This window comes from Numenius arquata, chromosome 13, assembly GCF_964106895.1.
Source record: "Numenius arquata chromosome 13, bNumArq3.hap1.1, whole genome shotgun sequence".
Classification (NCBI taxonomy): domain Eukaryota; kingdom Metazoa; phylum Chordata; class Aves; order Charadriiformes; family Scolopacidae; genus Numenius; species Numenius arquata.
In genome coordinates this window covers 7,703,819-7,717,027 of record NC_133588.1, presented here as the reverse complement: position 1 = coordinate 7,717,027, position 13,209 = coordinate 7,703,819, and the positions used below count along the sequence as shown (strand labels likewise).

At 43.4% G+C, this 13,209-nt stretch overlaps 1 protein-coding gene across 1 annotated transcript; it reads left to right on the top strand.

Moving 5' to 3' along the window:
* Nucleotides 1-2,411: 2,411 nt before the first annotated feature.
* C13H19orf12 (chromosome 13 C19orf12 homolog) lies at nucleotides 2,412-12,304 on the top strand. Its single transcript, XM_074158060.1, has 3 exons — nucleotides 2,412-2,442; nucleotides 8,236-8,412; nucleotides 11,251-12,304. Exons 2-3 carry the CDS (start codon nucleotides 8,253-8,255, stop codon nucleotides 11,514-11,516), a joined length of 426 nt encoding a protein of 141 aa, XP_074014161.1. The 5' UTR covers nucleotides 2,412-2,442; nucleotides 8,236-8,252; the 3' UTR covers nucleotides 11,517-12,304.
* The last annotated feature ends 905 nt before the right edge of the window (nucleotides 12,305-13,209 follow it).

Genomic DNA, 13,209 nt, shown 5'->3' with positions numbered 1-13,209 from the left:
GCCGGGCTGGAGGCCGGGCTGGGCGGGGGTCGCCCCGCCGCCGGGCCGCGCTCCTCCCCCGGTAGCGGCGGAGGCGCAGCCCCTTCCCTGCCCGGCCTGCGGTGAGGCGGGCGCCGGGCGCTGAGGTAGGCGGGAGGGAGGGAAGAAAGGGCCGCGGCGGTGCGGGCCCCCGGGCGGGCGGGCCCCGCTCTCCCCTCCGCTTCCCGGGGAGCCCCCCCCACACACCAGCCCGCTGTCAGCGGGGTTCGCGTTGGCGGCGGCGGGGAAGGTTCCAGAAGAGGCCGGGGGGGGGCGGTGCGGGGGAGCGGGGCTGGGGGCTGCGGGCCCGCAAGCCGGCGGGGGCTCTGGGCCGGGCCGGGGCCTGGCCGCGTCCCGGGGGCCGCTCCGGCCTGTGGGGCCGCCCCGGGGCTCGGGGCGTCCTTGGGGTAGGCGAGATGAGCCTTAAAAATGGCCCGATCGGGTCGGACTCCGCTTCAGGCGCCGGTTCCCGTTCCCCCCAAGTCACGTTGTGGCTGTGTCATCCCGTCAGCAATAGCAACCCCGAAACCGGCGCTGTAGGAAAATAAAAAGAAATACATCTGAAGCGTAATTAGATTTCGGCTGTTCAAAAGCATTTATAATTACGTTTTACGCTCAGCCTATTTTAGCCGTAAAGGTTTTAATAAATTTTAAAACGTTCAGAACACGTTGATTAATTTTCACGGGCCGAAGTTTGCGTTTTTGTGGCGAGTCAGGGAAAGCATCTTGAATTCTCAGGCTTAGTTCGTTCGGAAGATACCGCTGCCGTGTTCCACAACCCCTGCCAGGGGAAAAGCTCTGCTGTCTGTGTGGCTTCCAAGGCTCAGCTCCTTTTTTTTTTTTTTTTTTTTTTTTTTTTCGGTTCTTAACTGAAAGGGCGATTGTTTTGGCTTCAGTATGAGCCAGCTGATGCAAGCCACCTGTAACTCTCTTTTCCGAATACTGCCTTGAAAACGAAGGAGCTGGCGGAGGAAATGAAAAAAAAAAAAAAAAAAAAAAGTCCCACTCTTAGTTTATAAATTAAAAAGGTGTCGAGTAGCCCAAAAAAAAATTAAGGGCTGGAAGGCTTATGGCCAGGGTTTCACGGATAGTTTGTGGTTCAGCAGCCCAGGTAAGCGGGATGTCTGAAGTGTCTAGATGGGTTAGGCCCCAGATTTTCTTTTATCTTTCATGGAAGGAGGTAATTCCTACTGAAATTAACATCTGCCTGCATTTTTAGGCGTCCAAGAGCCTTGTAAAATCATCTAGGTTCCTAAAAGTAGTTTATTTATATAATGAGTAAATTTCTTGCCTCTTTTGTTAAATAAGCCAGTTAAATGCTTTGATAAACTCACATGCCTTGATAAATACATAAAAGAAGAAAGTAAGCAATGCGCTTAAGGTCGCAGTTCTTACAAAATGATATTAAAATGCTCTTTTATGCATTTCAATTGAACTCAAATAGCCCAGCAAATACATGAGTTTTTTACCATCTCCTAATATAATTGACACTCAAAAAGTTGAACATTGGAGTAAATGCTTAGAGACATGGTTTAGTGGTGGTTTTTTATCAGAGTTAGGTTGACGGTTGGACTAGATGATCTTAAAGGTCCCTTCCAACCTAGACAATTTTATAATTCTATGATTATATTATTATAATAAATATTTGTAGATGTAGTGAATCCTCACGGTAGGGAAGGAAGAGTACCAAATACTGAGATAAGAATGGCAATCAGCGTGTTTCAATCTTTCCATCAATAAGTAGGAATGAACCCTTTCTTAGCAAAATAACTGAAAATTACAAATGCAGAGCAGGGTTAAAACCGGTATATTTAAACCAAGTTTTACTGGCAGCTGATGCCAGTCATGATTTAAATCAGACAGATCACAACTTTTAATTAATTAATTAATGCAGATTTTAAATACTAGGCTGGGCTCTAAGGGTAGGGTTTTCAGACAGTGATGATTTAGGAGCACAACTGCTGATCATGCCAACGGTATGGATGGGGACCAGTGGTGAGACAGGCCTTTGTAGATAGGAATATGTTGATTCCCTGTCCATCCATCAGCTATTATTGTAATAGTTAATGGACTTCTGGCCAGTTTAATCATCAGGTCACATCTTTCTGCGCGCTGTTGTTTGTGAAGTTGTGTTCTTTAGTCTGTGTCAGTTGCCGAGTGCTTTGGTCTCTAGTGCTGGTCTCATATTTCTTATAAAAAGTCACAGTACAGACAGAGCTGTTCCTGTACAGTTGAGACAACCCAGGGCTATTTCTTCTATCTTCTGGGCATCTGTGCTTGCACAAATATTTGCTGTTGTCTTGAAGTTTCAGTTTGAAGTTCTGTACAGATCACGCATACGCTTTCTAGCAGTTGTATGGAGATTCTCACCCCACGTTCTTGCTTTTCTCTGTATGGTGTCCACCAAGATAAAGTTAGCTCCTGGTAAAAGGACTTAGACCTTCGTCTTCATTGCTTGGTAGGTTTGGAATTTATCCTGTAGGTGATTTTTGTCCTATGTATATGTACGTTATAGAGACGTTTGCTGAAGCGTGTACTCCATTAACTCAGGAGGAGGTTGTAAGGAGCGGTGAGGACAGTTCGGCAGTGGGCAGGCCATGTACTGGTTACAGTATCTCCTGTGCGGACGTTTGGGAGGGTGTTCATTTTTCTATAAGTGAGACAGTGAACCCAGGGGATAAGAGGGCTTTTGCCTGTCTAAAGTTATCATTCTGTGAAGGGGAAAGTAGGGTAATGAGATGGGAACGTTAAACAGGAAAGAACTGAAATGAGGTTCATACCATAGATTAATCCAGGGACCTTCTTTGGTTGTTTGCATTAATAGGACCTGCAGTGAGTTGGGTGTGATATGATCCTTTTGTTATTTTAATTCTTTCTATGGCATTTTTCTTCTTAAGAAACATACTTTTTAGTAAAACCTGTTGGTTGTAGGCTCTAAGATGAGATACAAACGCATGATGTTATTGTTCTCATTGGATAGGTAGAACAGGTTCATTGCTGACTTTGCTCCCCAGGCCCTGGGGTGAAAGAGAGAGCATCATCTAATTTAGTCAGAGAGAAGTACGGAGTTTAACATCTCAGACGAGTATTTGGGGAGACCACAAAGAGAAGAGGAGCACAGCCACTGAATTGCGGTAAAACAAAAAAGGAAGGTCTGTTATAAAACAAAGCTTGGTTTCTCAGCGACTTCATTCTCCCAAACTCTTGGTATTTTTTTTCTTGAAGCGTTGAATATTCTCAATCCCATGTGAAGTCAGTAGGAGCTGTGGGAACTCAGTTCCTCTGAAAGCCGGGCTCAGTTTTATGGGTATCATTGACATTTCTATCCCTCCATTAGTGCGCATCCAGTATTTTACATTCCTAGTGTTTCTTAATGTCTGGGTGGTTTCTGTGGAAAATAATTTGGTGCCGGAATCAAATTGCACTTTGTTTGCTTGTCAGTTACACAATCAAAGTTTATAAATATTTTTGGCTGTCTTCTGGTACTGCCTCTTGACACACAAAACTCAGAGCTCCTTTTAATCTGGGGTAGGGTTCTTGCTCCCTTGTAGTTTGCTGGCATTTTCAAATAAGCTTATCTTCCTATTCTGATCATTAGGTTGATGTTGACCTCTTGCAGTTGGCCTCTTACAGACCACACCAGTCTGTGATGGTTGGACCCCGTGATCTCAGAGGTCCTTTCCAACCATGAAGATTCTGTGAGGTGTCAGAGGTTTGCAGATGCAGAGGTTTGGACGCCTTTGTTTGGTTTCCTCAGCCTAAAGCTAGCTGGCTGTCTGCAGATTTATTTTTTTATTTTTTTTTTTTTCCCTGTGGCTCTTTATCCCAGCAGCAGGTTAAACTCTTTTGTGGAGTCTCCCTGCTGCAACTTGTTAAATGTTTTGTTAAAGGATCCTGCTTTCATGGTCTGTAGTGTGTGGTTAAAAAAAATACATGCTCACTGAAAATTGTCTGATTGAGCTCCGTGAGTCTTCATCAGAACCTGAAATTTTCAAAGAAATTTGTAATGCTGTGACTTCATAAAAGGTCTCTGCAACATTTGTCCACTCATCTGTGTCTTTGCGCTGGATGTAGGAATCTCTGGGATTACTTTGTGTGTGTGTTGTGATATGTTTATGTTTTAATGGCACCCACAAGTGCTCTTTCTGCACAGTTTTTAAAAAAAAGACCTAACATGTTTGCGCTGTGTATGAGCTACTTGTATTCACTAAAACTCATGACAGAACTTAAAGTATAGTGAATTTGCTAAGAGATCCTAGAAATACTTCTAGGAGTTGAGAGGAAATGAGTGTTCCTTGTAACATCTCTGAGAATTTTGAGTGTGATGTTCACATTTGGAATTAAGCAGGAATGGCTCTGCTGTGCCAAGGACCTTCTTCAATCAAGCCAAAAAACCCCAAATAAATTTTAATTTTACGAGTGGAAATTCCCTTTGGGGAAGCCATGAGGGGAGTAAAGCAGTAAAATAATTTACTATAGAAAAAATACTTACACTTGCTTGAGTTCCAGTACGTTTCTGCTTTATCTTGAGACTAAATACATTATTCATACGCCACCAGATAGCAGTGCGATTCCTGTTTCCATTACCCACGGTCTGGGTTTTTTTCACTATTAAGCCAGTTGTACTTTGAATCTAGTGATGAAATAGTTTTTTATTTATTCAGAGAAACCTCAGAGTAGCAGATCACCTTTGCACTGCCTGGGATGCCACGTCACCCTAAGGAAGCTTCCTAGTCTTGGCAGTGCGGTGGATGGAGTAACACAGATGCTTTTCTGTGGACAAGGCCAGCTTCTACACACTGCAGGAACCTGATGTGGTTTCTTTGCTCACAGAACATCATTTAATGGACATTACAATTAGATTGGTTTAGGAAATTGTGCAAGTCAGTCGGTTTGATTGGGTCTGGAGTCCTCAACAGGACATGGACCTGTTGGAACAAGTCCAGAGGAGAGCCACAAAAATGCTCAGAGGGCTAGAGCCCCTCTCCTATGAAGACAGGCTGAAAGAGTTGGGGTTGTTCAGCCTGGAGAAGAGAAGGCTCCGGGGAGACCTTATAGCAGCCTTCTAGTTCCTGAAGGGAGCCCACAGGAGAGATGGGGAGGGACTCTTTATCAGGGAGTGTAGTGGTAGGACAAAGGGTAATGGTTTTAAACTGAAAGAGGGGAGCTTTAGGGGAGCTTTAGATTACATACTAGGGGAAGAAGAACTTTACTGTGAGGGTGGTGAGACACTGGAACAGGTTTTCCAGAGAAGATGTGGCTGCCCCATCCCTGGAGGTGTTCAAGACCAGGCTGGATGGGGCTTTGAGTGACCTGGTCTAGTGGGAGGTGTCCCTGCCCATGGCAGGGGGGTTGGAACTCGATGATCTTTAAGGTCCCTTCCAACTCTAACCATTCTGTGATTCTATGAAAGCAGATGATACTGTCAGCGAGAGCCATGTTGTTGTCGTCTCTCCAGCTTTGGTAGTTCCATCCCTGCTGCAGAACCTTCATGCTGAGGCTCTTTGCATGAGATACTCACTGGATTTAGCCCAAAGAGAAGCAGAAGCAGTAAATTCATTTCTGTACCCGGGCAGTTGGGTCAGTTTGAGGTCGTGCTAATCCGTTCCTGTCTCACTGAGGGGAAGGACCGAATTCTGCAGCGCTGAGGGCTTCTCTGTACTGGTGTGAGTGTTCCCCCAAGTGGCAATCTGCTCACCTTCTGTTAAGAAGGTAAAAACAAATCTTCTCATTTTCCAGCATTACCAGGCTTGGCAGTGTGAGCTCTACCAGTTATATGTTTGGGGATTTTTTTTTCCCCTACTGCTCTAGGATGAGCAGAGCAGCCATTTGTTTATTACTTTGAGCTTGAATCATATTGAATGAGATAATATATAACTCTGGAAGCAGAGCGTGTCACTCTGCTGTCACTAACCATCACGCACTGCCATTCTGAGACACTGCTGTGCCATAAGCTTGCCAAAAACCCAAAAGCAACAGTGGTAAAACGAAGAACTTTGATGTTGTCCTTACACTGGCATGAAGATGAATGAAGTAGTGAGAGAAACACAACTCTTTGCTTAATTTCCTACTGCGACTCTCTGCAGCTACGGAACATGTGTGGTCCCTTCCCAAAAACCGGATTTGTGTTTAGTGTCAGCAGTGCTTGGGTACTGCAATGACACAGCTGATCTGAAGTCAGCCATTTTAGTGAAAAAGAAAGCTTTCACTTTCACAGTAGTTAATTTTTAATACGAAAAATTGTGTGATAACACTCCACTGTCGCTTTGCAATGAGGAGATCTATTCAAGAAAGACTTGGAACACGAATTGGCTGGAATAAAAAGTGTTCTAGAGACTGGAAAACGAAACACTCATCTCTTTGATAGTGCTGGCGTTACATATACAACAATAAATCTGTATTCTGTGTCTATGTGATTATATTTTTAATCATATTGAATACTTTTTTTTTTTTCCTTTGCGAGCCCTTTCCTCAATTAGTGTGCAGAATGGAAGCTATTTGCTTAATGAGTAAGCTTTTTCTTACCGTTCAGTGCTAAATCCTCAGGCTCTATTTACTGAACACTCTTCCGACTCTGCTATGGGGATGGAATTTCCTAATTTCACTTCATGGGTTTTCCTCTGCTCTCATTGGTCTGAATCGGTGTCTTTGATTAGTATTGCACCTATTTTTGCAACATGAGATGAGGATATTTTTAGTATCTCTGTTCTCCTATCATTAAAATAGTTGTTAAAGTCAAACTCTCTTTGCCAAACTGAAAGCCGAAGCTGGATTTTTCAGTGCTTGGTGTTGTGTAACACTGTACTCAGGCAGAGCTGCGTTTGAATTCAGTTGTTATTTTGAGGGGTCGGCATCTTGGCAAATACCTCTCTGAGATTGCAGGAGGGATGGGTGCCTGGAAAAGTTGGAGTGTGGTAACCGTTTCTAAAAAGTTTGATTCAAGTGACTGGCTGAACGGCAAACAAACGTTAGGTACGAAATAAGGGGTAAAATCTTTTTCTTGAGGTAAAATCTTTTCTTTTTTAAAGCAGCGCAGCCATACTGTCTTTTCATGCAGCCTCTTTCCTTGCTGACTACGGTCGCTGGCACCTGCAACTCTGAGGCACGTGTTTGCTTGTTAGACCGCCTGATTTCCCTGCTGTGACAAGGCAAGCAACCTGGGGAAAAGAATGTGTAATATGCAGGAATTCCAAAAAGGTGCCCTCTATTAGTATTTCTTGTTCGTGTGCCTTTTCTCGGGGTTGCGTTGGGTGCAATAGGGCGGCTTCCCGTGCCTGCATGGGGCTGGAACCCTCACCTGAGCGTGTCCCCCTGCCCTTTTTGTCAGCGGTGGCTGTGGCAGCAGCGATGGGTAGCCACATTCTCTGGGGGCCTCTGCAGAAATGAGTGGGCTTATGTGGGTAGCGGCAGCTGGTGAAAAAGGTTTGGTCTCGGAGGGAGCATTCTCAGGGCCAGGTATCTGTGAGGGGGCTGAGGTCCCATCTCTCTGCCTCCTCATACAAATGAGTCATCTTGCATGTCTGCTCTGACTCCTGACCGCCCTACACATATACCCCTGTCTCCAGAGCTTCCCATTCATTCCCAGTCCCAGGTCTCTCCTCCAACTCCTGAAATCTGTTCCCTTCCTCAGGCTCTTACTGCTTGCTGTAGCTCCTCTGCCGCCTTCAGAAACAGCGCTCAAGTGTTTAAGTGTGTAACAAAACAGGGAGAAGAACTGATATGTGAAAACAAAAAACTGATTTGTGGCAAGCGTTAGGATAAGGAGAAAATACCTGGCAGATTTGTCAATTATAATCTGCTGTTTACGGCAGAGTGAAGCTCTGCTTTGTCTTTTCCCCAGACCTGTGTGTGATGCTGGGCGCACGTGGCAATTGCTCAAAGCAAAGGCAAGGTACTGTAGAATTAGACAGAAACTTTCTTAAGTCTTGCATTGCTGGTACTTGTCCTTGTTTGGTTTTCTGAATTTGTTATAAAGCCATTTTTTTCTGATCTATTCTGTGATTTCATTTGCAGTTGCAGTAACCTTTAGCTATTTGCAAATAGGTTTGTTTTTCCCGTAAATGAAAGAGAAAGCAATTTTTTTTTCCTATATTGACAGTGCCTCTGTCTTTTTAGTCTCTCAGACTGCTGAACTCTGGTTTTTGCTAAAATTTATGTAGCAGCAAGATTTAGCCTCTGTTGCAGCCATCAAAAGATAACTTAAAACGTCTTTTCCAGGACCTTAACTCGCCAAGATGCCCATCCATGTTGATGATGTGATGCAACTGTTCTGCCACCTCTCTCAAGAGAAGGGGATGAAAGCTGCTGTGAAACACTCTGGTCGAGGAGCACTGCTGGCAGGTGCAACAGCATTTCTTGGGGGTCTGGTAGGAGGTCCACCTGGAATCGCTGTAGGTAAGTGTGTTTTTCTTTAGGAACAAAAAGTGTGGTTAACCGCTTGAGTGAAGAAGCTGGGAAGTCTGTGTAGTAGATACGGGTTGAAGGAAAGGGGCGTGTAGCACTGAGGTTTCATGTAACTGGGCTTTGAAAAGATGCCATTTTAAGTGTCAGCCTTTTAGAAACGAGGTGTGCATCAGGAAGGCCTGTGTCAGTGTTTCCTTCTAGGGTGACAGTGACCTTGCTGACTTTGACACCTGTGCAGCAAACAGGAAGCCACCCAGAGGTCTGAGGCTGAGATAGTGGCACCTTTGAAACCCTTTGAACAAGCTGTAAGCAAACCCTTTGCTTTTGGTGGGTAGAGCCCTGGATCCCGTCTGCTGAGGGACACCAGTGTCCGAGGTGTGGGGTGAAACAGAGCAAACCAACAAGCTCTGAGCTTGTTAGTGCGGTCTCTGCTCCAGCGCTGCGGTGGGGAGCGGAGAGTAGCCGGGTGAGGCAGGGGTAAAGGAGCACAAGAGGCTACAGTAGCCGTCAGGGGGGATGTTGGTACCTGGTGGCACGGAGGAAAGGAAATTGGGATGTAAAACAAAGGTGAGTATTCTTAGCAAGGGACAGGATCGTCTTCCTAATGATCTTATTAAAAATTACGTTTGTTTCTGTATTGTAAAAATACCTGCTGTCCACTTCATGGTGAACTTCCTTTATTCCTCTTCAATTCATTATTCCCTGTCGCTTCGCTTTTTTCCCCTTGTATGGAAAATTATAGGAAGGCCAGAGTCTGATAGTCCGGAGTTGTCTCTCCTCTGTATCTTTTGAATTAAGAGTTGTCCAGTTTGAAAGCTGCCTTGTCACTGAAATCATGTGGGCCTTGGTCCTTGAATGCTCCTTACTCCTGCGAGCGGTTCCAGCAATTTCATGGGCTTATTGGTATTGGAGTGAACCGCAGTGAGGGTTAGCAAGGTTGAGTTACAAAAAATAATAAGCAAATAATATGTGAGGAATGATAACAGAAAATGCAAAATGAAGCTGTGTATTTACTCCTGTTACAAGTACAGAGCTTAATTAATAGCCAGAAATAGTGTTTTGACAAATGTATGACTGAAGTTATCAGGAGCAAAGAATTGAAATTAAGCTTTTGTAAGAAATTTGTAAGCTGTAAATCAGAATTAAAAGTAAAAATGTTAAGTGGCCTCATTCTTGAGGGAGATGATGAGAAACACTGAAATTATTCTTGGATGTGTTTTCTCATTTTGTTTGTTTGTTTAAGCTTTCACAATGTCTCCCAGTCAAGCTCGGTGCTCTTCAGCCACTGATGAAGGCACTGGAGCAAATATACCTATTACTGTATACCAAAAGTATACAATAATAAGTATATCTAATAAGAATAATAAGTACTAAGTATACCAAAAAACATGTCCCTATTACAGGGCAACTAAGTCAGAACACCCTCGTTTAACTTTTAAAACTGCAAAGGTAAATGACCCTGGGTCTTTAGTGGGTTTTAGGACAGTTACAGGGACATTTGCAATCAAGTGCACTTTCACTTAGTCAAACAGTCTGGAGAGGTATGGGAGTGGGTAGCTGAGATTGTCCTCGTTGCTGCCTTGCACCAAGAATTAGAGGATGAGTTACCTTCCATCGGCAGCGGTCACTGGAGAAACTTGCAGCGTATCACGCTTTCGAAGGACTGCTTGCTCTGAGAAGAATGGATTGTGGATGTGTTGCTTTGGGGGAAAAAGTGTGGTCATGTAACAAATCTTGTCTCGATAGACAAGCAACTTGGACATCAATACTTCTAGCGGCTTTTGCATTAAGTGCCCCTAAATCAGATATTGATGTTCTCATAAAAGTTCCTTGAAGACGAATTCAGCCATTGTAGGCTTTCAAATATTTCTGTGATGTCATGGGAAAAATTGTCAACTGAGTAAAAGCTGCAAATTACAGAATTTTTGTCTAATGAAAAAAAATGCATCCCTGTGAGTGCTTAAATGACTTTTTAGAAGCAGTCACTGGGGTGGGAATTTTGGAGGCAGAGTTGGTTCTGATGCCCCTCCATTGTGAGGGTTCCTCCTTCCACCAGGATGTCTGTCTCTGGGCAGCGGTGTCAGTCGTGTGAGTTCCTGTCGGAGAGCACTGTGTTGCTCAAACCAGGACAGTTCCAAATTCGACTGGTAACTGTTTGAAAGAGAAGAACCGTGTAGGAGTGTAATGCTGGTTTCTCAGCAGCAGCCACAATCGTGTCAGCTGTGGAGGATCCTTCTGCTGTTATCTGATGACCTGGAACCACTCTACTTACCAGACCATTTTGTGGACAGCTGGGGTGGGCGGCGCAGGTGGGGGTGCTGATTTGGTAGATGAAAGTATGAATGTGTCTAACCTCATGAAGCTGATGGGTTTGGTCTCTGTGAGCACCTTCCCAGGGGTGGACTTCAGAAGCAGAAAGCTTAGGTGGTTCTGGGAATCTCTAGTAAGACGTTACGTGTTAAAGGCACTGATAAGGCAATAATTGGTCAGATGTTTATCCTTGGGTGTGGTTTTATTTAGTAGTAGAGCTTATCCTAAAGAGACCAGTGCCCTAAGGAGTATTGTTTTGTTTTGGATTTCTAGCTTCAAGCTATTAGCTTTGACTGTGTAAAAGAGTTCCTTTGTGTTCCTTTGCTGTGGATGTAAAAAGCTTTTAAAGTCCTTCTTGGTGCTTTGAACATCATGTATAAACCCTGTTAAAGTAGACACATATGCAACTCTGCATTCATTTCTAATAAAGGTGGGAACATTGTTGATGAAGGCTGTGGATAGAATTTCAGATTTTAACATTAGCTGGTAAAGAGTAACATCTCTCTCTCTCTTTTCTAGGAGGAGCATTTGGTGGATTGCTTGGTGCCTGGATGACTGGTGGACAGTTCAGGCCGGTCCCTCAGATTTTAATGGAGTTGCCTCCTGCTGAGCAGCAGAAACTCTATGATGAAGCTGTTGTTATTCTCAGTCGCTTAGACTGGACTGATATTGCTCAACTGACTGCTCTGGTAATGGGAAACGCTAGTCTCCAGCAGAAGTTGACAGCAGTGCTGATAAATTACCTCTCCAAAGAGCTAAGAGCAGAGATACAGTATGGAGAATAAACATTTCCAGAGCGGGCGTTTTACAGTGTAATGAATTTTACTCTGACAATTGTCATTCTTCAACATAGCAGTTATTAGTTATGGATACGAATAATGAACGTAGGCAGATCTAAATACTATTTTGGGGTTTAGGGTTGGGTTTTGGTGTTTGTTGTTTTTTGGTTTGGGGGTTTGGGTTTTTTTGTAAGGATAGTATTAGGATGACTGCATTATCCTGACACTGGCTTGCTATGTAATTTTGAATTACTCTGCACTGGAACTGAATCCAAAGTCACTAAAGGGAATTATGCTTCTCTTAAGCTAATGTGTCACTAGTCATTGTGTTTTATTTAGGAGATTTAATCCTGTTTGTGTAAGTGCTATAAATCTCTTCTGTGAATGATGTATAGGTGCCAAAGTAGCTAGGGCACTTGGAAGAATTTTACCCCCTTTATGTTTCAGTTCTGCAAAGGAAAGTTGTAAGAAAGTATGTTATTCTACTGTGAACTCAAAGATCTCAATCCTTACTTTATTCTTTGTCGCATTTTTATTGTAATTCTCGAGTTATTTATTCCTTTCTGTAAGAAGTGAAGCCAATGTCTAAGCGAGATTTAAAGCAACAGGTAAACAAACTGTGCACAATTAGTAGTTCCTAGAAAGGGAAGGCACAGCAAGAATACACTTGAAAAAAAAAAGGGGGCTGAATCTGCCATTTTTGTACTATCCCCAGGATTAGGGTTGTCATTTCAGCATTGGTTTCTTGACTGAATCTGAACAGCTGGTTCTCTGTTTTCATTAAAATATTTATAAGATGCATCATAGTGGCCTGCGTTTTGCTTTAAAGTAAATGCACTCTTTAAGAACTGTGTACTGAAATTTGAGGAGGAAGCCAGCCTTGGGCTGGGCAGCCAGCAGTTGCGACGGTGGTGGTGGTGGTGGTGGGGTGAGGTGGGGTGACGTGTTGGCTGCAGTTAACGCAGCGAGCTCCAAATGCAGTGTTGCTGAACGTCCCAGCCAGTTGCTCACCATTTGTTGCAAGGCACTTACAAGACAAGTTCATAAGTAAAAAAATGTGCAGCTGTGCCACCTTTTATATGTAAAAACAAGTGAAACTGCTCTGATAATTTCATTTTTCTCCTAAAATAAAGATACACCTCTGCGTGTGGTGAGGTTTCTAGAAGTTGAGTTTTGAATGGTGAAGCTTTAAACTCAGAAGTTGCTATTGTATACATTTGATTAATTTACTTCTGCAGGTACTATTTGCCATTAGTAAATTCAGTGTACTTTCCCGCCTCGAGTGCAGGACAGTGATTGTTCTTCTCATCATTTGAAAATACTCTTTTCAGTGATGTGAAAGAAGAACGGAAGTGAATGTCAAGTGGGTGCTTCTTACCCTGACAGAATTTCATAATGCCAAGCCTGAAACCAGTGTTTTTTCAGTTTCATTGACAGATTACACACCCTGAAACTGGCTTTTAAAGATTTTCTGTACTGTCTGTATCCATTTAAAAATACTATTTTTATGAATGCAGTTACTTTTATTTGCAATTTTTCTGGTTATTTCACAAATGAAATTCACTCTTTCCAAAGTGCCACACTGCTAACAGCAGCAGACGATTGGATGATAGAGTAGGATCGAGCTGTTCAAGGAAGTTGACGTCTGATTGCAAAGCAGACCGTATTAAAGATGTTGGTTTCAGTTAATTTATAATAG